This window comes from Sinocyclocheilus grahami, unplaced genomic scaffold, assembly GCF_001515645.1.
Source record: "Sinocyclocheilus grahami isolate Dianchi unplaced genomic scaffold, SAMN03320097.WGS_v1.1 scaffold55.1, whole genome shotgun sequence".
Taxonomy (NCBI): Eukaryota; Metazoa; Chordata; class Actinopteri; order Cypriniformes; family Cyprinidae; genus Sinocyclocheilus; species Sinocyclocheilus grahami.
The window spans coordinates 2,926,978-2,952,286 of NW_015505234.1; the positions used below are offsets into that span (position 1 = coordinate 2,926,978).

General features: G+C 40.6%; 1 protein-coding gene across 5 annotated transcripts in view; it reads right to left on the minus strand.

Moving 5' to 3' along the window:
- The window catches only part of LOC107583782 (zinc finger protein 423-like), a 193,112-nt gene that overhangs the window by 125,202 nt on the left and 42,601 nt on the right, over positions 1-25,309 (minus strand). For all 5 annotated transcript variants that reach the window (XM_016270096.1, XM_016270094.1, XM_016270092.1 and 2 more), the window contains one exon: positions 5,813-6,016. In XM_016270096.1, the coding sequence (XP_016125582.1) occupies positions 5,813-6,016 (204 nt within the window). The remainder of the gene's footprint in view (positions 1-5,812; positions 6,017-25,309) is intronic.

The window sequence follows — 25,309 nt, forward strand, 5'->3', positions numbered from 1 at the left end:
AATAAATCTTTTCTTCAACATACATAGAGATGTCCAGCCACATTTATTCATAAAATGATTTAAGCTAATGGCAATAAAACTAATTTAGGGTACTAATATCTGAGTTTGTCCTTGTCCAGCTTTTTTCTCAGCACAGCAAGATCAAGTTGCAAACTACTCTTCTCTTTCTCTGTAGGATGAAGGGAAAGGGAAAATGATCTGCAACTTTAATAAGAGTCTTGGCCTCCCTGGATTCAGCTGCCGTCTTGACGACAGGCAGGAGCTGGGGGGTCTTCGGTTGGCCCGGACAGACATACAGACGGATGGATGGAAGGATGGATAAGTGGAAACGGGATATGTATTCATAGCGTGAAGTGCCCTGGGCGAGTGTGTGTTTAGTGGAAGAATGAAGGGGTGACTGCTCTCTCAAGGGACCGAACCACCCAGAAGCCCCGTCACACACACCCATTACACTTCAACTGCCTGCCAGACACACAACTCCCCACCTAGCCTGCCAACAGAGGAGAGGGCACACCGCAGTGTGTGTGTGAGTGTCTATAGAAGTAAATGAGTTGGTTACAGTCTTAAAGAGAAAGAACAAATGGGATACTATTATCATGGGAGAAACGCAGGAGAAAAATCAGCAGATTTGCCACCGTCATTAGGGGTGCAACGGATCGTAGATGATCCGTGATCCGTAAGGATCAGGCTACACGGTTCAGCACGCATGTGATCCGCGAGATTAACTGTTAAGTAAATATTAAATTTACTAGCTTAATTAAATATATAATTGCTAATACATTTAATAAACAAAAATAAAAACTAAATGCATAAAAATACTAAATTAATTTCAATAATTAAATTAAAAATGTTTTTAAATAATATAAAAAATATAAAAAAGTTTAAATAACCATTCCAGCAAAAAACTTTGTTACTAAAACCAACAAAACAAAATGTTTGCAAGCTAAAAATATCAGAAAATATTGAAATAGTGTTAGAATAAATCTTGTGAATGTGTGAATATTTTAAATCTGAATCAAAAAGTGTGATGACAAGTACATCTCAATGTCAGGCCTGTGGCCTAGTGGTTAACGCGTAGGAGTGCGAGTTTGAATCCAGCTGGTGACATTTACTGACCCCATTCCCCTTACTCTACAAATCATTTCCTGTCCTTTCTGACTACACCTATAAATAAAAGTGGCAAAAAGGCCAAAAAAAAAGAAGCCATTTGTCTTCCAACCCTCTCTTTGCTTCTCGGAACAGTGACCGAGAGAGTGTGAGCGGTGTAGAGCTATTTCTACTGACTACAAACCCCCCAACCACCACTCTCTCTCTCTCTCAGTTTGTCTCTCTGGAGCGCTTGCTGTTCCCCTCAGTCTTCTGAAGGCGGGTTAATTAGCACTCGCCTCCTATTTGTATCTGACAGGTGGAGAGCCCGCCCCCCCAGCTGACTGACAGCTCTCTCGTTTACCCACACGGCTGCCTGCTTCACTCAACCATTCTCTGGCTTACTCCCAATAGTCTTTCAGTATTTCTCGTCCGTTCTCCTAAGGCACCACAAATCCCAACCTTTAGTTTCTATACAGATCAAAATATGAACCGACTGAGTGAGAAATGGGTCAAAGGATGTCATCCAATGAATTTTATTTTCAGGCTATAAGAGCTCAGCTGCCATGCAGCGGTCACCTCTGTGTGCGTGTGTGTATCTGTGCCTCCTGCTCATCCCCTGTCCTGCCACATGAGTTTAGGAAGCTTGCAGGGTGGTCAACACTGCTATATGCAACACATTTTGAAGGTGGACCTTCAAAAAAACTACACATATAACTAGAATGAGGCTGAGAGGACACCTGAACGGGCCTACTGGTCCACACACTGTGCTGTGGAGTCTAAGCTGGGCCTCTTTCTTCGACTGAGCCAAACCCAGGAGGCTATAAGGCCTTCTGTTCCAGACTAGAGAGGGAGGGGTCAGCTGCACAACGCCACAGGGGACATGAGGAAAGGGGGCGAGAGGTAGAAAGAGAGAGCGAGAGAGCGAGCGAGTGAGGTGAGTGTTGTTAACAGCCAGGGCCCAACCTTGGCCGGTTGCAGGGCAGTGGAGCGGAGCAGCGTGGTGAATGTTCTCCATTTGATCTGAGGTTTTTTCCAACCGCTCCTCAGGGAGCCAGTGTTCCAGATTCCTCCTCCAGTAGAGCCTCCCCTCAGAATCAGCCCACAGTACGACACTCACACACACACTCACGTTTCACCCACACACATTCACATACTTGTGGACACAAACACTAACCCACACTCATGACCCGATATATATTCACACACAGACAAATATAAACATACACAAGACAATATAATGTCGTACAATTGCCAGCAAAGTGCACACAAACACACTCACACTGCAATCCTGTAAACAGACATTTTATTGGGACGTAGGGTCATTTACACTACGGTTCAAAAGTTGGGGTTAGTAAAATTGTTTACAAAATTGCTAAGATAATTTTTTGAGCACCAAACCAGCATATAATGTCATACCAAGCCAACCCCTCAGAGGACCTCAGATGATGCCAACCCTGAAACAACTTACAGAACTACCACATTTTGCTATAAGTTTGATTGCATCATATAATAATTGCTGTTAATAGTGTTCATCGTCTGTTTGATTACGTCTTTAATTGATTTTTCTGTACATTTCTGCCATATGTAATTTAACTGACAGTCACCACTGATAAGCTACCACTAAATATTGTAGAAACTTAATTTGCTGTAAAGTTGCTTTGCAACGATTTGTATCGTGAAAAGCGCTATACAAATAAACTTGAATTGAATTGAATTGAATATAAGAATCATTTCTGAAGGATCATGTGACAAAGAATTGGACCAAATTCAGACTGTAAAAACAATAACAAAAACGTAATTTCTAGAATTGGTTGCACCCTTTACGTTATGCACAAATAAAACAAATATTTATTCAACACAAAAATACAAACGCTAATACAGTAACAACACATTAACTCATTCTTTAAAAATTCCAAACGTCTGGGACCACTACTGAAAATGACATAATTTGGCACTTTTATAATTTAACACATTATAATATGTTCATAACTTGAGTGTTGAAAATGTAACTAAAATAATTATTTGAACTTGATTAAGGTTACTTTAGCAGAATTGCATGAACTCCACAAGTTTGAGTTAATGAAGCAGGAACATCTGACTGTCTGTCCAAATAGTCACATGATCAGTGTCAGAAATCTGCCTATTTGAGATTATCTAGAAATAGTGCAGAATCTTTAAAAAATAAATTTCACGCTACATCATATTTCTTAATTTACTTTAGTCAAAATCCTAAAACTTGTCTATTTCTATTCTTAACAAAAATATTTTTTTATCCCAGATTTTCAATGTGACATCAGACTTTTGAACCCCGTTGTAAATCTTAAGCAGAAAGAGAAAGAGAGCACAACAAGTTAAAGTGATATATAAGACAAAGTAGGAGGAGATGGAAATGCTAGGAGTCGAGTGTAATGGGGGAAGGCAGAGCCAAAGACATTTGGAGGGACGGAAAGGCAGACATTCCTCGTCTCCAATATCGTCTCCTGTGGAACTCATATTAGCAGCGATCAATGGCACTAAGGGAGAAGAAGAAAAAGAGAAGGATGGAGGGACAGGCAGGAAGACAATGACGGTAAAGACGGGTAGGGACCATATCAGAGGTTATATTATTGTCGAAAAACTAAACAAGAGGAAAGTGCACAAATACAAGACAGACACACTCAAACACACATGCACGCACATGATGTGATTCCAGGTGTAATTCTATAGCCACGGTGTCTACTGTTAAGGGAATAGAAATTTCATTTCGTGGCATGGCGTGGCATGGCTGTGCTCGAAAATATTCCTGCTCTGACGGGCATGCGGTCATAATAATAACCGTAAATTGATAGAGTGGCTTTATGAGCCTTCTGCTGGTGTGCTGATATTGGCCAGGCTCTCCTTGGGGCCATGGGAACCATCCACTGTTCTCTACAACATGGCCTCCCTCACACAAACACACACACACACACACACACTCACTCACTCACTCGTTGACTCATTCACTCACTCAAAATGGCGCGTGTTTGTCCCTAATCAGATGAAGTCACCAGCCGCATGCTACTCTTTTCCCCACTAGACCAGCTCCCAGGAGAGCATCAAGAACATGAAATGGATTGCATGTGATTTTTTATTTACTGTTCTTCCTATCATTATTATTATTATTATTATTTAAAATGGGACATTCTAAATGTAATAATAATCTACATAATTTAATATTAATTTGATAGAACATTTTATTTAAAATAATAATAATGATTAGGCTATAATTATTAGTATTAGTATTATTATTACTGCTACTTATAATAATAATAATAAATAGTAATAATAATCAGGGTTAATTGTTCAGTCTTTAACAATCTTTGTTAATTGAAATAAAGCTAAAATAAAATAAAATAAAATAAATATTAGATGAAAATGTTCCCTTGGCAATTAACTAACATAAAATAAATAAAACTAAAACTTAATTAAAACTAAACTTGAAATACAAACAAATGATACCTAAACAATAATATTTTTTAAAAAGCACATAAAAATACTGAAACTTAAACAACTAAATATTAATAAAAACTATCACAGTATATAAATAATACTAAAATGACACTCATAATTAAACAATATATAAATAATAATAATCATAATCTTAAAAAGAGGAAGAAGGTTTGTGATTGGTCTAATCCCCCAGACACAGCACCATATTATTTTGCAATCTCCAGATCGCACTCTCCTGGGAACAACTGCATTTTGTCATTTCATTTCGCTTTTTATTTTTCCCGTCCACTACGCAACATGCAGCTCTCTGATGACTCCAAAACTGAGATTGCGTCTAAAATCCAGTGCCATGATTTCATTACTTTGTAAGTAGCCAAAATAAAGGAAGGCGATGGGGAAGAGGGTTGTGTCACGCTGTATCGTGTCCCCTCAGAAACGTGTGCTCTGGTACGATGATATTAACAATCTACTAGTATCATATTTTGTGACTTTGGGAATTTTATACAGCTGAAAAGATACTGCAAGATTGTTGAATAAATATACTGCATGCGACTGCTGGAGTGACATGCTCTCTCTCTCTCTCTCTCTCTATATCTACCGCTCCCCCACTTCTCCATCGTTTTTATGCTCGTTAAGGAGAGGCCCTTGATTAATCTGCTAGGAAGCAGATGCCCCTGCAGGGCCGCTTTCAGCGTTTCATTAATTACTGCGATTGTAATAACGGCTATTGTGTGCATGTACTGCGTGTTAGCTTTAAAACAGCACTCTCCTGAGGGAGCATACTGACTCCAAAACAGCCAACGGCCTCTGAGTAACCCCACCACTGCGAAAACTATACCAACTTCTGCTTCTTGCCAATATTATTTCCTCAGAAATAAGAAATTAAAGCCATGTAGAATTTCTGTGCCAATACCATAACAACACGAAATTGCAAAAAATAATGACTTTTCAAGAATTTTCAAGTAGGTTTACCAAAGACTCCAGATAAAAATGTAGTCTCACCCATAAATGTAATGCCACATTATTTGTATCTTCGATTAGTTAAAAAAGGTTGTCTTAAGCACTGTGGCAACAGTCATTCATTTACAAGTCTAACTCAAAATCTTTAAAGTGGCAATCTACAAAAGTCAACATATAAGTGGCACATTAAATTGTGATAGGAGAACACAGGACGATACAAAAAAATATACACTTCTCCTTTAAAGACAGTGGAGAAACACAACACACACGCGCGCGCGTGCACGCACGCACAAACCTGCTGGGCAGTGGTTGGTACGGTGCTCGGTCAGGTCTGCCAGGCACTCAAAGTCCTGTTGGCAGTTGTCACAGGTGAAGATGGAGTCGTCATCTAAATCCTCCTCTCCCACCCTCTCGTCATGACTGGTCACACTCTGTTCTCCGTCCTCACCTGCCACCCGGCTCTCCTTTCTATCAGAGTCTCGCTCTGATACTGCTGCATCTATGTATATACACACACATACACCACAGAGAGAAAGGGGCAAGACATAAGGTTAAGGGATTGCTATTGACAGGTGAATCAGACTTTAATAATTATTTCTGGCCTGTTATGTGTTGTACTTCATATAGGCCTATGTGCTGATGCAGAGGTTTTGCAAATGTCACAGACAGCAAAACGTACTGTACTTGTCAAAACGTAAATCAATAAAAGAATAATAAATACAAGCAGGTTGTATCCGGTGTTGGGGTAGCTATTTTGAGACTGTAGGTTGCCAAGGTAGAACTTATGAACTAAAGTCGGTAAACTAGTCAAGTTACTTTTTTGAAATAGAAATATTCATATACATATTCACATACATTCTCACTCACTCACACACACATACATATATATATATATATTTATTTATATATAATGTTATAAAATCTTTATTTTCTAGTATATTGAGGATTGAATAAACAGATTGTAATGCTGTCAAAATTGAACTAATAAAATTACACAACATAACTAATAAAAATCAAGATCAAAATATGACTAAAACCAGAAATATAAAAAAAATTAAAAAATAGTGTTGAAGAACAGCATTTAACTTAATATTGCGTTAAATGCAATGTATAGTACAAAAATGGCAATTCAAATTCGCAGGAATTCAAATCAGTGAAATGAATCAAACCTCCCAATTGCTACATGAAAAATATGCAGAGAGAGAGAGAGAAAGAGGTGCATTTAAGATAAACCAATTCACTATAATGAATCATACATTCCAATGCTGCATATGAGGTAAAGAATCGTTTATGAAGAACTAATTCACCTGAATCAATTCAACTTTCCAATGCTATATTTGAGTCACTAATTGCTAGAAAATGTACCACATCACTGGAATAGCCCCACTGTTAAGAATGACCTAAAAGAGATCACTTTTCTCAGACTCTCAGCATAAATCCTAACCCTAAGTGTGTCTAGTCTCAGTCAAAACTACATCAAAGCTCCCGTGAGCCGCTAGACTAAAGTGTAAGAGAGGGGCCCGAGGCTTCGAGAGCCGCTTGAGCACGAGCCACCCAGTTGCTCGTGGCACACAGTAAGGACCAGTGGAGAAATCTGCCACTGCAATCCTCCTTCCGCCATTGTGGCTCCATTTTCACACCTTATTATCACATTAAAGGCTCTATGGTGAAAGGACTACACACGAGACTGGAGGAAGAGGGAGGAGAGAGCAAGATTGAGTGAGAGGGAAAGAGAGAGCGACAGAGGAAGAGAGACAAGACGGCGTACAAAATGTGGGGTGGTAAGAGATTTTGAGACAGAATGAGAGCAAAGAGAACCTGATAAGATTGATCCAAATTAAGACACAAAGGCCCCCGTCACACCTGCCATTAACATGCGTTTTGGTGGTCAGATCACAATCGGATAGCACTTGACCACTTTAAAAGCCATGTGATTGCATTGTGCTTACCTTGACCACATATGGAGTTGGTCAGATACATTATGACCTCACTTGACAAAAGTGCCAATGCTAATATTTTCTGTTATCTGCATACAATACAAGTAATATATAACAAAATAATTCAAATTCATCCTATCTTATGATTGAACGCAAGTTCGCATTGAGATCTCCCTCCACCCAATCAACAACTGATGGACAGAACCAAATCCCCAAGATCAGTCGCTACCTCCATTTAATCACAACTTAAAGGGGTGGTTCACTGTTTTTTTTTCTAGGCTTGTTTATGGGGGTGCAGTCCCATGTTAATGCTTTGTTTAAAAAAAAAAAAAAAACGCATTATTTATTCCACACCGCTCTGTCCCTTCTCTGAGAAACGCGCTGATTATTTCCTGCTTTTACGAAGCCCCGCCCTCAGAAATAGGCGATGGGCTCTGATTGGTTAGCTAGCCCAGTGTGTTGTGATTGTGCTGTGATTGGCTAAACTGCCTCTAGTGCGCATCTAAACGTCCCGTCATTACAGTTCATTGTTGAAGCTGAGTTGAATGAGAGAGAGAGAGAGAGAGAGAGAGAGAGAGAGATGCAGAGTGTGTGTAGAGCAGGGGAACGCGAGTAACAGTATTGAGAACCGCTGCTTTAGAACATTGATTTTGAAACTTGTGAATCCATTAGAATCGTTAGAAGACAGAATCACAATTCATATATGAATAGATTTTTATGTGCACTTCTAGTTTTCTCTTCCTCTTCTCTAAAGCAGTGCAGCATGGCCTCGCCCCCTTTGCTGCCTTTTCCCGAGTGCGGGGTTTATCTGGGTTTGTTACGTCACGAACCCGGGAAGTAACTTGTTGTAGTCCCTACCAGCCATTTTTGTAGGCATTAAACTGCCAGAATTTTAAAAGACGATATCTCCGTTTGCATTGAACTTTCAGCTTCGTAACTTTGCAGATATTGTTTATGCTCAAACAGCAACATTACACACTAACTAACGTTAAAAAAGTGAAATCGCAACAAACCACCCCTTTAAGTGAACAAACAACAGAAGGTCAAACAATCAGGTCACCTGACTTTATAATCAATATCCCATAAATTATTCCACTGGACTACACTTGGAATGTCTTGTTTCAATCCCTAAATCCTCACTCACGTCACTCCCAGTCTATAATCAGAAGGGAGATTTAAAGGGGTCATATGATGCGATTTCAATTTTTCCTTTCTCTTCGAAGTGTTACAAGCTCTTGGTGCATAAAGAAGATCTGTAAAGTTGCAAAGACTAAAGTCTCAAATCCAAAGAGATATTCTTTATAAAAGTTAAGTCAAGAGTCAACCACGCATATCTAAAACGGCTCGTTCTAACAAGCCCCCACACGTCTACGTCACGATGTGGGAAGATTTGCATAACGCCGTCCAAATGTTCACGGAAAGAAAGAAGGCGTAACTTTTATTCTCACTGTAGTATTGTTGCTTCCGCCATGTCGTGAAGATGCTGTGTGTTTCGTTGTGAAAGCGAAACTACTTTGTTTGGCCTTCCAAAAGAGGACGATATCAGCGGAGTACAGCCCGGGGTCATCACATGTGGTTGCCGCAAGCCCGCCGGCCGCTCCTTCGTCGAATCCGCCGGCCACCACTCACTCTAGCCGCCGGCCTCCGCTCACTCTAGCCCGCAAGCCTCCACTCACTCAAGGCCGCCATGTGTGACGCTGTGTTTCATTGTGAAAGCGAAACTACTTTGTTTGGCCTTCCAAAAGAGGACACGACTAGAAATCAGTGGTTAAGTTGTATTTACAACACTGTTCCAGAACAGTTCAACCCAAATATTCAGATGTGTGCAGCACATTTTATGGAGGACTGTTTCCTGATCCTGGTAGAGTAGACTACAATGCCGGCTGTTCTGACTCATAGACTGTAAGTAAGTTTTTTTATATATAAAGAATTTGCCACTGACGATTCAAACACGAGTTTTGAGCAGTGTAGAGTCGCGCTTGTTGTTTGTCATTTCTTCGATCACAAATGCAGACATGGATATTTATGCAGTATAAAGTCATTATAATCCGTAATTATGTCCCCACTGGATGCAACAAATGCCTCGTTTATAATGGGTTTTAATGTTTTTGTCTCATTGGTCTGGCCGGACAAGGCATCACAGTATGGTAAGGGGCATAACATTTCCGTCCCACGCTTGAGGTATTCGGCCAATCACAATGCACTGGATAGCTGGCCAATCAGAGCACACCTCGCTTTTCAGCCCGATGAGCTTTGTAAAAATCGACGTGTTTCAGAAAGGCAGGGCATAGAGGAGAAACAATAATGTACAGTATGTGGAAAATAATGTGTTTTTTAACCTTAAACCGCATAAACACATTTCATTACACCAAATACACAAAATAATGTTCTTTTTAGCAACATCAAAACCCATTTAAAACATTTTTTTCACTTTTATTCCCTAATAGCATCCTTTACTGTGGCAATGTATCTAAACACAATAGCACTAAAAAAAATGACTGAATTATCCATGAATGTTTTTCAGATTTGTTAAATGGAACGTGTTCAGTGAACGCAACTTCTGATGCAATACGCAACCAGTTTTCCATTTCACGTGTAAGTGTGATCGGCTCCAATACACTGAAATGGAAAAGAATATGAAACGTGTTAATGAATAAAAGAAATCAAATAGGCAGAAAAAAACAACGTTGCCAACCAAGGAAACCAAGGAGCTGAGAAAAAGAGCAGGGGAAAGGAGCAAACGTGAGGGCAGAGGGAGCGGGAAAAAGGTGGGAGGAAGTGGGGGCCGGAGAGAGGGAGGGCTGCTCACCGGCTCCCCCGGGCTTAACATCCTGTCTAATCATCCTGGACTTGTGCAATCAGAGAGAAGCAGGAGGTGGCCATTCCTGTGCTCCACACATTCTGATCAGCTCTAATTTGGCCAGGCCTGGCGCTGCATTACGCCACGCCGCAGCAGCCCACGCTAATGGGGCCTGCAGATCGGAGCCCAGCCAGAGGAGAGCCTGGGCCTCACTTTGGGCCCCAGCCCAGTCCAGACTGCAGGTGGAGATGGGTGAAGGGGGGTTGTGGGCTCGGTATCTGGAGGGGCATTTGGATAAGGAAGCGTCGAGGTGCTCTAGTTTATTTCGCCCCCCACCAGAGCAGAGGGTAGAGAGGTGGGGGTGAAAGTGGGGGCGTCGTGATGGTTTGGAGGGTGGTGCAGGCTGGGCTAGAGGGTAGGAGGGGTATGGCCATCTGTCCAGTGGTGAGAACACCGTCTGGACAGGGAGGAGAATGGCCCCTAACTGACACTACACTGATAGAGCCCTGAGCAGCGGTTACACACATGCACACACCCGCAAACACACAAAAGGTGCATTAACTACACTATTTCATCCATGAGAGCTTCTAATCTCGAAGAAAATGGATGGTGGCAGTAACCCTCGAACACTCCCTACCTCTCCTCACTAAATCACACACACTCGCGCACACACTCTGATTCCCCCAGGTACCCTCATGCCAGAGGTACAGGCACTGCCAACCAAGGCACATGCCAGCACAACCTGCTACCATGGAAACGAGGGAGGAGCAGGACCTTTCCCTTCCCTTCTCCTCTCTCCATCCCTCCATCTCTCCGGTCGTAAGCGGCGCTGGCGGACAGGAGGCGACGGAAACGGGGATAAAAGTGGCCGGCGGAGCGCTCGACGCCGCTAACCTGCCTTTTAAACTCTTCCATCCTTCTTTTTCATTCTCTTTTTTGCATCTTCCTTTCATTACTGCGCCTCTCTCCCCCCTCCTTTCCCGTACGTGTATGCTCTCTCAGGAGGGAAGAGGGGAGGGGAGTCTCTAGAGGGGGCCCTCCAGAACACACTCCATTAGAGTGCAGGGCCACCGTCATTACAGGGCTCCATTTCTCTCTCTGCAGTGGAAGATTGATACACATGCATCACGCACCTCAGCTGCAGTCGTTCCACCTCCGACCGCGGCCTTGACAAACACACACGAGCGCAAACGTGTGTGTAAACACAACGCATGGTGTGAAGAGAGGCTGATGGACATGGGGTGGGGCACAGGTCGAGGTGAGGTCCATGAACGTTCACCCAATGGGCCTCACTTTTTATTTTGTGCATTTGACGGTTGAAATGTTTCAAGGGATAGTATACCCAAAAAACAACAGTCATTTACTCACCCTCACCAATGTTTGTGCCATATGACTTTACTAATTCTGTGAGAAAAATAGAAGACTGTGTTATCCGTGCTTTTTTGCATTCATTGACAATAAAATTGGGACTTCAAAAAGGACACAAAAGAACCATTAAAGTACCCTAAAGGTGGTACAGACTAGGCATGCACCGATACCGATATCGGGCCCGATACTGAGCTCCTGTACTCGTACTTGTTAAAATGCCCCGATACCAAACACCGATACCACACAGCATGTGATAAGTGCCATATTCAGACAAAGAAACACTGACAACAGAACAACAGACAGCAGAATGGAGTTATTAAGAGATTAAGGATGTCTACGAAGTATATGTATGCCATAAATTTAATGTTAAACATTCAGTATTAACACCTGCAGTGTTTCCCCTGCCATTATATTAGGGGGGCGGCCCGCCCCCTTGAAAGTCAAGTTAATTTTATTTAATTATATTTTCTCTATAGCGCCAGATCACAGCAGAAGTCATTTAAAGTTACCTTTCCTATAGAACAGGTACATACCTTGTTCTTTTATTAAGCAAACTAAATAGCCTTATATTATTTATCTTATTTACACGACGGCATGTAATTTAAATGCACGCACGCACACACACGCACACACACACACACACACACACACACACACACAAGTGAGCCCACTCCCACTAGTATTTGTAAATATTAAGCCGCAAAACGATTCATATTTAAATATTAATTCAGGACAATATGATCACTACAGCAAAATTATAGTAGTATTAAAACTAAATTCCTCTGATTTCATTTTCAATACAAATCAAAAACTGAGACGCAAGCTGCATTTGAATGAAACGAGAGAGCAATATATAAATACGGGGATATGAAATATTGAATTGAAATTGAAATATTGATAATGTTTTGAAATCTTACCTGTTTATAAATCCATTATGAACAATGTACAAAACAATCGTCAGGACAATATGATCACTACAGCAAAATTATAGTAGTATTAAAACTAAATTCCTCTGATTTCATTTTCAATACAAATCAAAAACTGAGACGCAAGCTGCATTTGAATGAAACGAGAGAGCCGCGTCCGCGCCTCTGCGGTGATACAAGAGACATGGGGCGAATTCCGAACCTATGCCCAACTCCCTTCGAAGGGCAGAGCCCTTGAAGTGTGTTCTATGAAGGGTGCAGGGTATTACTGTCTCGTATAAGCGCTTGAAACTCCCTTGGCAAAGGGAATGACTGACTAAATGTTACCTTGATAACACTGTGCGTGCGTGCAGCATTCAGTAATCCATCAGTAGTTGCAAATAAATATTTCTTCTTATTATTATTATTATTATTTTATTCAAATATTGTCTAATTGTTTCTTATTTACGATTAAACGTTTTCAAACTAAACTTGCTTACACTACCGTCTTAAATCATATTTCTATCACTGACGAAAAATATGTTGTCTTTAAAATAGACAAATTTAATTAGCCTGTTCTATTTATGTTTGTATGTGAACTCGAAATCAACCCCAACTTTGCTTTAAAAAGCATCACAAGATCTCCTAACCGAAGATCACATGATCTTCAAGTGATTTATTATTATTATTATTATTATTAGGGCTTCATGTAAATGTTAATTTAATGTTTATGCTAAAAAAAAGTGCATATAGCTGCTAATTGTTTTTGTTGTTTGTTGATTTTCAAATATAAAACTTATTGAAATGGTTTCAGTGTGTGTATCAGTTCTTTTTGAACGTTTTCATCTAATTTGAACAAAACCGTGATAATATTGATAATCGTGATAACTTTGGTCACTATAATCGTGATATGAAGTTTTCATACCGTTACATCCAGTTACAACTACTACTAAAATTATTAAAACCTTATTTTTAAGGAATAAGCATACAATATTTCTTCAATGTTTGAATTGTAATATTAAATGACATTTATTTTTCAAAAAATAAAATGTTTAATTTTCATTACTTAAAAGATAGATTAAATGAATGTTTTATGCCTTAAAAAAAATTTAAATACACAACACAGAATTTCTGAGCAAAAAATCATAAGGCTATTGTAAGAATAACTTGAACTTGTTTTATGCTTTCAAATAATTAGACATGCTAAAACAGAATTTGGTTACAATAAAACATAAGGTTGGAAAAATAAAACATTTCATAGGGCCCTAAACATGTAATATTTGTTAAACTTTTAATAAATTGATGTTAAATTGCTTAAGTTACATGATTTTAATTAATTAGACATGCTTTTTGATTAATAAAATGTAATTTAAACATTAAAAAGGAGTCCAGAAAAATAAAAAGAATAAAAGTATCGTATCGGGCGAGTACTGGAAAAAGTGGTATCGGTGCATCCCTAGTCCAGACGTCTCGGGCAAGTCTAATGGAGCCATGCAATACATTTTTGCACCAAACAGACAAAACTTTTTGTTATTTACTGATGTTCTTCCTAGAGTCATTGGGTCTGTGAGTCTAATTATTGAACAAATCATTCAGACTAGTTCTGGAAACTGAATCAAATAATTTGAACTTGAATGATTTATTGCTTACATTTTAACCAGTTTTTCACAAAAAAATGTTAATTGTATGATTTCAAAAGACTTATAATATAGCATATGAGTCATTATGGACCACTCTTTTGGTATTTTTATGTGTTTTTGTGTCCTCTTTGAAGCTTGAGAGCTCCAGTCCCAATTGCAACTGCACTGAAAAGAGTAAAAAAGTAAAAAATTTTCATTTTGTGTTCCTGAGAAAAATGAAAGCCATACAGCTTTCAACATGAGAGCAAGTAATGACAGAATTTAGCTACACTCTCCCTTTAATACCCCCACATAGGCAAAACCTGTAGAAGTGATTTAAGGTCAAGGCAAACAGGCTTAGCGGAATCATTCTGAAGCAGCGTGCTGTTTTTAAACACCGACTGACTGTGGCACGGTCAAACTCAATGGAATCTGGGTTGTTGAGAACACCATTCAAAGAGACTAATGATTTTAAAGAAAGTCATTCTAAAGAAACGGTTCTTTTTATGCTCTCTGATATATTCTTAGTGCTCATATAATTCTCCACTCTGCTCCGAACTCCACCAACATGTATCTCCAGCACGCGCCGCTCCTGTCAGAAACCATGCAGCTATTTTTGTTTCATTACTGTAATAGCTGTCAAGCTAGCAAACCTGTGGTAAGTGAGCTGCTATCTGTGTTGTTAATGTAGTAGAAATGTGTTAGCGACATAATGTGGTGTTTAATATTTTTATAATATTGTGCTTCAGGTAAGCTGTTTTGGTTCAAATGAATATGAGAGGCAATTTTGTCCCTTCAGTGTCCTTTTGCAACACTGGAGGTGGAGGACAGACGCACACACTGGCGTACCTCACAACAGGGCCTGGACTCCCTCTACTGTGAGAGGGCTAGGTGAGAAACAAGCCAAAGAGACACAACGCTTCTCTGTGTGTGTGTGTGTGTGTGTGTGTGTGTTTGGTGAGGGTTAATGACTGGACAACGGCGTTGCGAACTTGATTGAAAGTTCCATTTATCAGAGTAGAAGTGATTACTGCGGTTTTTGAGAATAATGACCTTGGTATGTTGATGACAGACTTCATCAAACACACACACACACACACACACTCAAGTGCTCTTTTGAAACTTTGCCATCCCAGGTGCCAAACACTTTCCACCCCACCTTTGTTCATGTATGTGAGAGAGTATTTTATCAATACTGTAAGTTAAGGTGCGTGCTGCTGTCCTCTTTCATGTGCAAGAGCGATGTGTTAATGAGTGTTTGGGGGTCCCCAGCAGGGGATGTGCCTGGAGCCCACCTCACTCTCTCACAGCCAGCTGGAGCCACTGTCCCTCACTGTGGGCCATTATCTCTGAGAGACAGCCTGTCCCAGCACCAAGAACTCACACATATGTTCCCACCATAAACCTACACTACAGATACAAACAACATAAACGCACTACACAAGAGTATTATAAACGTACAATCAACACATACACAAATTCACTCTTAATTGACAAACTCACTCTTTATTCTCAAAAAATTAGTGTGTTCATAATTATGTAGTTCTGTCAGAGCTACACATTTACTTGGTGTTCAAATTGGGCTCGGTTCGAGTCTAGCCTGTCACTATTCCTTTCTAATGTTTTTATCAACAAAAAGCAAAAAATATGAAAGTAAAAGCCCAAAGATACTTACAATTATTTTATATATTTTAAATTAATATATATTAATTCATTAAATTTCGTTTTTCATACACACAAATTTAAACTAAAATTTAACAAATGCAAATTTAAAAAAGGCTGGTTCATCTCCGATTCTTCAGACACACCCATTTTCACAAATGTTAAAAGATGCTTCAAAAAATAGCTGCAGCAATTTTTACAGAAGATACATTCATATTCATATGTTACGATGTAATTCAATGGTGCTCCAGAGTTCCAGTCATTAAATGCAGTCCCAAGGGTCCGCATCCTTTCTAAAAATGGTAGATTGCATATTCTAATGAAAAAGAAAAAATATTCATATTCATAAAGCTTGGCCAACTTTTTAAACCACATGCAATTACAACATGGTCTGACTGAAACTCTGATTTGAGCAGTTTATCATTATCATTATATATTAATGATTGTTTTTCCTTATGATATTATATAATATTCATAGTTCTAATAGCTAGTGCTGGGCGGTATACCGGTTCATACCGAATACTGGTGTTTATTTTTGTTATGATATGAATTTTTAAAGTATGTCACACTTCAACAACGTTCGGAACGCGACACTGTTTGAAAGGGGTCCCTTTTCACTGGTGCACTGTGGTGAGGGCACAGCTGTATGTGTTACTAAGCGTGAAAGTTCCGAAACTGAAGATGTAGAACTAATAGAACGTGATGACAGAAGAACTCATCCACGATATCCATATTGACCGCCACAAATATCCACCGCCCCCTGCCATCAGCTCCCGCGTCTCACACACACGAGCACTTTCAGACCCTTTTAGCTGATTTTTTCCATAGAATATTCATACTGACAAACCTAGCGAATTTTTGGGATAAACCTTAGCTATGGTTCAGTTGGAAGAGTTCTCCAGTGCTGTCCCGTGAATGCAAGGTCTGACTTTCCCGGAGAAGTGTCACCTCTCTCGGCGTCTGTTCTGTGCAGTGAGCGGCAGAGAAGCAGTGCATTCAGTTGGCCGCACCGCAGCCGACTCGTCAATAAATGAGTACAAAACAGCGTTTCCTAGCACCTGTCGCTTACTGATTGTTTGGCATTATAAATATGAGCCTTGTTCGTCTGTTAATATCACATGCACTTGTTTTTTTTAGTTTGTTACTCAGACGCAGGCAGTGCGCTGCATGAGACAAAAAAGTAATATAGTTAAAACAACTGCATAGCCGCTCTTTAGTGTAGATGCATGTTGATTTTATCAGACGATGCCACGATTATAAAAGAGAGTGACTCCTGGTTAACATGTATTAAAAGGCAATATTGACAATATTCACTCATCATGACAGTAAAATAGGGCATTCTAAGTCAATATACTGCAGTATTTCCTCTCTTAATCAGTAGAAAATATGGTTAACACCCGGTCATGCATGAAAATAAAATACCATCATGTACCGTGAAACCGGTATAATTTTGAAAAATACCATGATATAAATGTTTGGTCATACCGCCCAGCACTACTAATAGCCCTTTCTTACTCTTTATATTAAACAGGGTTGTGTATGTTTTACGTAAAGTTGGGCCTCAGGTCTTGTGTGTATGTGTGTGATAGTGGCGGTGATTTGGGGGGGTGCTACAATCGCAAAGATACCAAACCCACCCCACCCCACACACTTTCTCTCTCAGGACAGACAAACAGCCATGTTTGTGGGGGGTAATTAGATGAGGAGAAGTGAATTAGCAGAATCCACAGAGCAGTCATGTTGCCGAGCACAGCCCCGCCTTACAGGGACCTGCTAATTACCCCTCGTTAGGTTGATATGTGTTTTTTTTTTTAAAGTGTGGTGCAGCTTCCATCATGAGAGCGGGAGATAATTAGCATTGGTGTGATGCTGCCCTTAATGGACACCGCAAGGCATCCTCCACGCCGATGGGAGGAACAACAAAATGACAAAGTGACAAAGGATCAAGAAGATGCTTTAGTGCCACTAAGTGTCTACAGATCTAACGGCACAACTATGTTGTCTTTCTAATCGCCCACAGTGCACGATTTATGTTAAATATAAAATGACATAAATCTGCTTGACAAGCGCAGTTTTCTTTCCTGTGTTGAATTTGACAAAACATCTGATTGGACAAAATGATTAAGCACACAATTAGTCAAATCAAAAACACCATTAAACTTAAATGCATATATTAACTAAAAGTTAAGTTTGTCAACTTTTAGGAGTGCACTAGCATATAGATGCTGTAAGACATGGACTAAAAGCCACAAATGTCAGATTTTGATTTCATGTGATCAAAATCTGACATTAAATAATGCAATAAAAAGCTTTCCATTTTGCATTGTGGGTTTCGCTTCACCAAGACAGCAAGTCAGCAACTCGCCTAAAACGTTTTGAGACCTTAGCTAGGGAACTCTCTTTATGATCAGAGCCCTTAAAACTCAATTTCCCCTTCCGCCACTTTGTCTGTTCTTAGTTATGCTGTACCGTGTGTGTTTAAGCGCAATAGAATGTGTGTTTGATTATTTCAAAGTACTAAAAGGGGAAATCCACATATGAGGTCATACTCGCATGTCAACCGATGGAGAGAAGAAAGCAGGAGACAGAAACAGAGATCAGAAGAGAAGTTGTGTGTGTCACAAGTAACAGGAGGCGAGAGTAAGCTTGGTTTGGGGAAAAGAGGTGCACACACACACCAGAATACAACTAAACAGGGACGTGCACACACATTTTGAGGGGCAGGGGCTCAAATGGAAAAAAGGGCACTTCTCAAATTTATTAAAATTTTTCCTAAACATGTGCTCACGAGGGCCCCCCTTTGTGGCTGTTATGTGCCCTCGATCCGCACTTCTGCCGAGCCTGAACTAGTGCGAGCTCCGCAGCAGACTTCTACCCGACAGTCAAAGCGACATTACGTCACGAAAGTGCGAACTCAGAAGAAGACTGTGAGGGTTTAGGGTGCCATTTGGGACCATAGACTGTAAAAAAAGATGGACGATGCGTCTCCTATTCCTTCCACTATAGAAAAGTGAAGCCAAAGCATCTCAGTATGGACGCTGACATATTGAGTAAATGACGTAAATGAAAATTGGAGCCAGAGTCTGCGCAGTAGTGTCGTGAGATGGAGCCGCGATATTAAAGTCCCGCCCAATCTCCCGCAGACCCAATCAACTATATCGACACGCCCCGTTTTTATAGTATCAAATTAGTAGCTAAAATCAAACTTATCACAAAAACGAACAATTGAACATATATCAGCGTGATAAAAACTACTTTTAATGACCAATACCATCTTTTGGAAAATTGTATTGGAAGTGTACATTTTTTTTTTTTTGGACTCAAGTCCCATTCGTTTACATGGAGAGGGCGGGGTTTATGACCTGTACTGCAGCCAGCCACCAGGGGGCATCAAAGAGCCCTCAGCTTCACTTTTCAGGACGTGTGAGGCACACCTGTTTAGGACAGTGATGTGCCGATCAATGTGTGCTACACTGCTGTGCTGTGCGGAGACGCGGCGGGAGAAAGGCATCGGAACTCGAGTCTCAACATTTCCCGACCCGACATTTTCATTTTTTGTTTGACAGGGAAAGCTGTGCGCAAACAGAAACACACGCACATATATATACACATATTCATTTATTAAAAAAAATAATACTCCCCAGTAAAAAGGGCAATTTCTCTCGAGGAAGAAAAAGGACAGGTGCTCAAGCCCCTTTTGATGTCTCTGTGTGCACGTGCCTGCAACTAAACCCCAACAAAAGAACGAGTGCTGTGCTGTACTGGAAAAATATCAGCTCCAACTTCAACAAGACTTTTTTCCTAAGAAAACATTAAAGCACAAAGGCTGTCTTTCAACTATACCACAAATACACACACATACTCTAACCAGACGTGGCCAAATGTAAACCAGATCAAGGCTGCATTAGTCAGAGAGACCAAAGGAATTGTAGTGCTGCTCTGAGCTCGATCAGGGATGTCTGATCTCATCATATGAACACAGCCTACCTGTCGAAATCCATCGCTCATCCTGTCCCTGAAAACTGGCACAGACACGCTCACTGATAGAAAACATTAATGATGTTGGACTGCGTCAAGACACAATGGAGAGGCGATCCAGGTTTAATATGGACTCCACGGCACCAGCACCTTTTGTTTGAAGGTTTGATCCAAACAAAGATGGATTTGCACCCCATTGTACCTTTGGGGTATACAGTCCATGCAGAAGAATTACATGTAATGATTAATGTTGTTATAATACTAAAATTTCAGAAGTTGCATTTTCAGTGAATTTTCACAATACTTCACATCGGTTTCTAATGACATTTTCAATAGCAACTACTATGCTACTGAATATACTCTTTTACTTGTTATATATTCATTTTAACTAAGAAATTAAAATTGAACAATAGCATGTAGCCAGCTTGTCAAAATAAAATAAAATAAAATAAAATGTGTGTCATAAACCTAACTGATTAATCTACCAATTTTTTGCTAATTTGAGATTATTAGCATCGACCACCAATCTTGCCATTTTGGAGTAAATATTGAAATACTGATTTCAAGATTTGAATCTTGTTTCTCAAAATGTATGTCCATATTCTGGTCATTCTGCCCTCCATAAATTGCCATGAGTCATCAAATAGCCCATGTTGGTTGACCACTAGCTATAAGGCAACATGTATGGTACATCTACATCCAAACTGTGCATATTCTGGTTTGGAGTTGGGACAAGGGCCCCTGATGCCCCAGTGCTTGAGCAGGTGCAGTGTGTGCACATGGTCTCTTGGGGGAGCGCAGGGCCTAACGCGGTAAACATGGGACCTATTTAAAGTGAGCAGACCTCTCTCTCTGGCTCTGCTGGCCTCCGCTAGCTGTGTTTCCACAATACCACACGGCCCCTTGGGACCCCCACTTGCCAGCCACACTGTACCAGTCTCCCCTCCTCTAGAGACTCAGCACCCAAAGCTCGTGCACCCAGACACAGAGAAAAAAAAATGAGTTGGAGATGATGAAAGAGTGCGTCATGGAAGGATGGGAATTAAATAACAGAACACACAAACAGCCGTACAGCTGCTCACCAATGCCACCACCTGTTCCAGCCCGTGGTTCCGTAAGTCAACAAACGAACGTGCGAGCGTCGCCTACACACTTCGACGCAGAAATATACATGCGCGGCGACATGCTAATGCATACACACACAGAGAAGCACACCTCCTCTTCACACATTAAAACTGTTTTCCTGTCGCTGCCTTGGGGAAATTAAAAATATATTATGGACCTCCAGAGGTTCATGCAAGAAGATGAAGAAAAATAGAGAGGGACACAAATGAGATAGCGAGACAGACAGCGAGACATGAACGGTGAGAGAGGAAGACACACAAAAGCACTTGAGGGATAGAGAGATGGATCTCTTGGTTGTGTCCTCTTTTCTAAACTGCCCACTGCATCATAGAGAAAGAAGGCCATTTTGGGGCTGCGATGTTGCCGACGGTCATCATCACTCCTGTCCTACTCCCACCCTCCCTCCTCTCACTCCCAACCACCAAACGGAGAATGCATGGTTGAATCCAGCTCAGGTTAGATTCCAGAGGGGACAGAGCATGTGCAGGGGCCAGGAGACTGACTGATATTTCACTCTGTGTGTGAGTCGGTGTATACACACACAAAATCATCTAACAGATCTCGCCAATCCTCTGGTTCTCAACAGTTGCCTCAGTAGGACCAAACAAAAAAATGGTCAGTTATGGGCCAAACCGAACTACTGCTTGCCCAATCGAGCTAATGTTGCATAGCGATATAAATATGTCACCAAGGTTACGTTACCTAGCTGGTTCTGGCAAATCTGTATGAATGACTTGTGATAGTCTTGAAAGCATCAAACAAATCATTGTAAATGTTTTGCACATTATACCATCATTTTCTAGAGAAATGGGGGAGAAAATAAATGCTTTCGTGGAGTTGTAAAAATAAAAAAATTTGTAAAAAATGTCATTATGATTGTTGACTGATAAATTAATAAATAGTTTAGCTGCATTTCTTTGATCAAAATACAGTAAAAACAATCATAAAGGTAAATGTTATCACAGTGTACTTGTTTTATAAATTAAATTTAAAATTTATGTTCTATTTTTTTCTTATCAACATTTATAACAGTTTTATATAGTTTTTCTATATGCTTTTACAGAATTATTAAGAATAGAGTTCAAAATAACAGCATTTATCTGAAATTTATTTGAATTTTTTGTAACAATGTAAAAGTTTTAACTGTCATCCATTTACTGAACCCAATATATAAAAAAAATATTACTGATGGCAATCTTTTGATGGTAGTGTATATATTTATTTATTATTTTAATAAAAAGTCAAGCTCATGCACACAATAAAGCTGTGTCATGGTAATAATAGTCTAACGTTAATTAAAGTCTTGAGACCCCTCAGGAACACATCTCATGTAAACGCCCCTCAAGAAAAGCATCTGACTAAGATCAGGTAACCCCAAAAACCAACCTATTATACAGGCCTTTCCTTAACACTGATAAGTCAGCTGGTCATTCAGGTAATCTGCCAATTAGTAATTTTGAAAATATTGCATAAGAAATGTGTCATTATGTCCCAAAAAAGATCCAACTAATATATATATATATATATATATACATATATATATATAAAATGAGTATTATATTTATAAAATAGTATATATATATATATATAGAATTTCTAGTGTATATATATTACATTGGAGCCAATTAAAATATTGGCAAATAAAAATCTAAGCTTCTGGCCCAACCAAGCCTCCAAAACCAGCTCAGCTCTGTACTGACTGCAGCTCATATCTTTCTTTTTCCCACTTTCATTCTGGCCTCGACAAAAGTTTAACGTGTGCCGAGTTTGACAGCGTAGGCTATTAAGAGGGTCATAAATAGGCCTGGTTTGGTGCCCCGCTGCCAAATAAAACCAGAACACAACAGCTCCCTTTCTGCCTGAGGAATACACAGGTGACCAAAAAGCTCACATTACGGGTGAGGTCACAATGACTCGCCCAGTGTGGGTGAGACCGAGGGAGAGCACACGGAGTCATCTGATTGGCTGCGTTAAGAGGTCCTGCCGGCCCACCAATAGCTGAGGGAGGAAATGAATAAAATAATTCAATTCAAGACCATTACAGCCCCGATCGGCCAGCGCAAGGGGATATGAGCAGCTTTTTTCCACAATGAATCACAGTCGGGGACACGCACACAAATTGGGTGCTTGTGTGCATCGATGTATGTGTGAGTAATAATGTACTTGATCCCTGCAAATGTGCGTCAGACGATGTCCTATATGTTGACAAAGCAAAGTCTCTAGAGTTATTGTTTCAGTGTGTGTGTGTGTGTGTGTGTGTGTGTGTGTGTGTGAGAGAGAGAGAACGCATCCAAAAGCACCGCTCCGGCTCTTTGACAGGAAGCAGGAAAAACAATGCTCAACTTCACAGCTCTGATGGCACTTATAAAAAAACAATTCCCCCTCCCTGCTCCGCCTTTCGAAAAAAATGACAAGCGTCTGCATCTGTCTCTATAAACTCTCGCTCTCCCTCCTCTTCCTTTCCTTCGACCGACCCCCCCCACCACCACCTCCACACCACACCACCATCTCTCCGAGTCTCCAGTGTCAGACCTGGCTCATTTTCTCTCTTTTCTCCTTTCCTTCTCTTCTTCCCCTCTGGGCCAGGGAGGGACGGGTTGTTTTCTATCTCAGGGAGCATGGGGTGGAGAGAGAAAGAAACAGAGAGAGAAAGAGAGAGAGAGGGAAACGGGGGGTGTACCTCCGGCCCGCTCCCCCAGCGGGACAGACCGAAGGGGCCTCAATCAGTTCCTTGGGGGCCCACGGGTGGGGGGCGGGGCTGTAACTCTTTCCTTTAACCTCTCCACCCCTTAACTCCAACCCCCCCCCCCCCCCCAAATAAGAGATGGCGAGCGGCCCCCTGAGCCTCAGCACAGCAGCACAAACAAACACAAGAGAGAATATAGATAGGGGGAAGGGATTGAGAGAAAGAAGGAAAAAAAGGGAGACAAAGAGGAAAGAGAAAGGAAGAAAGAGGAGGTGATGCAGAATGCGACCAAGTCCACCCGGAACAGAGGTGGAAAAAAAAGGCTGATTAGTGCGAGGAAATGGGGTTACGGCACAAAAATTAAGAGAGGGATGGAGGGAGGAGTCGAGGAGGAGAGGCAGGGAGGAAGAGCGGAAGGTTTAGCGTGAGCCCTGGGACTCCCCTTCCTGCTGTATCTCACACACGCAGCACTTTGCAGTCACCCAGGACCTCAGTCAGCACCCCTGCAACACTCCCGCAGGGCCGGTTAAGAGGGGCCCACGTCATCCCCTCAGGCCCCCGGGGGCCACTCTCTTACTCCATTCTCTCTGCTGAGCTCACCAGGATGCAACACGCACATACACACACTTAAAAAAGCATAAACACAACTAACACACTCTCGATATCTGACTTTAGTGATTTCAATACCCTAATGACTAATAAGATTCCAATAAAGGCTATATACAACCCTCTACATTGCGAGTAAATCAGTTGCATATGCGACTAAATCTTCACTCTGGGCGACTAAATTATGTCTAATATACAGCCAATGGCTGTATGTGGCCAGTGTGTGAGTTGGAGGCTGAGTATAAGTTTAGCACAGATATATTTTCATTCGCCAAACACTGCCTGAGCGCTTCAGAGTTTCACTCTCCGTCAAGCGATCTGTGATATTTTTCAGTTCATCTCAATGGATGCGCAGCACACCTGTGTTTGTGTATTTGGCGTACCGTAAACTCTAGTGTGAAGGCGCATGACTCGCCGTTGCTTTCTCTCACTCGCGCAAAATGAGAGAGAGAGAGAGAGAGAGAGAGAGAAAGAGAGAGAGAGAGAGAGAGAGAGAGAGAGAGAGAGAGAGAGCGAGTGAGAGAGTCTTACATAACATGCAGAATTGATGCGCTACATGTAAACGATATTCTTTGTTGTATTTTCCTGTCAAAATAACTGATAAGTTCTTTTGGAATTCTTCAGGTTTTAAGAACTGCCGGGTTCTCCGGTAGTGGGCGGAACTAACGCGCAAACGACAATCTCATTGGCTGGTGCTCACCTATTATCGTCCCTGTTTTGACTTCAGCAAATCAGTTCGAGCAAACGCACACAACCTGATTAATATTCATGAATCCAGCAGCTCGTTAATCCTTACTGCGTTTTATATTGTTCTTATTAGTAGAATTCATATAATAATAATAATAATAATAATATTATTATTATTATTATCTTATCAGTATTATTGTTAGTTTTTTCCAATTTTTTACAGGAACACTGAATGACCAAAAAAAGCACCAGCACCAGTCCTAAATTCAATTAAAATGACTAATTTGCATTCATACATGGTTACCAAGTTTTAATTCTATTATTAAATAATTCTTGATTATCATATTAAAATGCTTGACTGCTTGACTGACTGATGTTAAGAGTGTACTTTCAGATATTTAAAAAGCTGTGCCATTTTA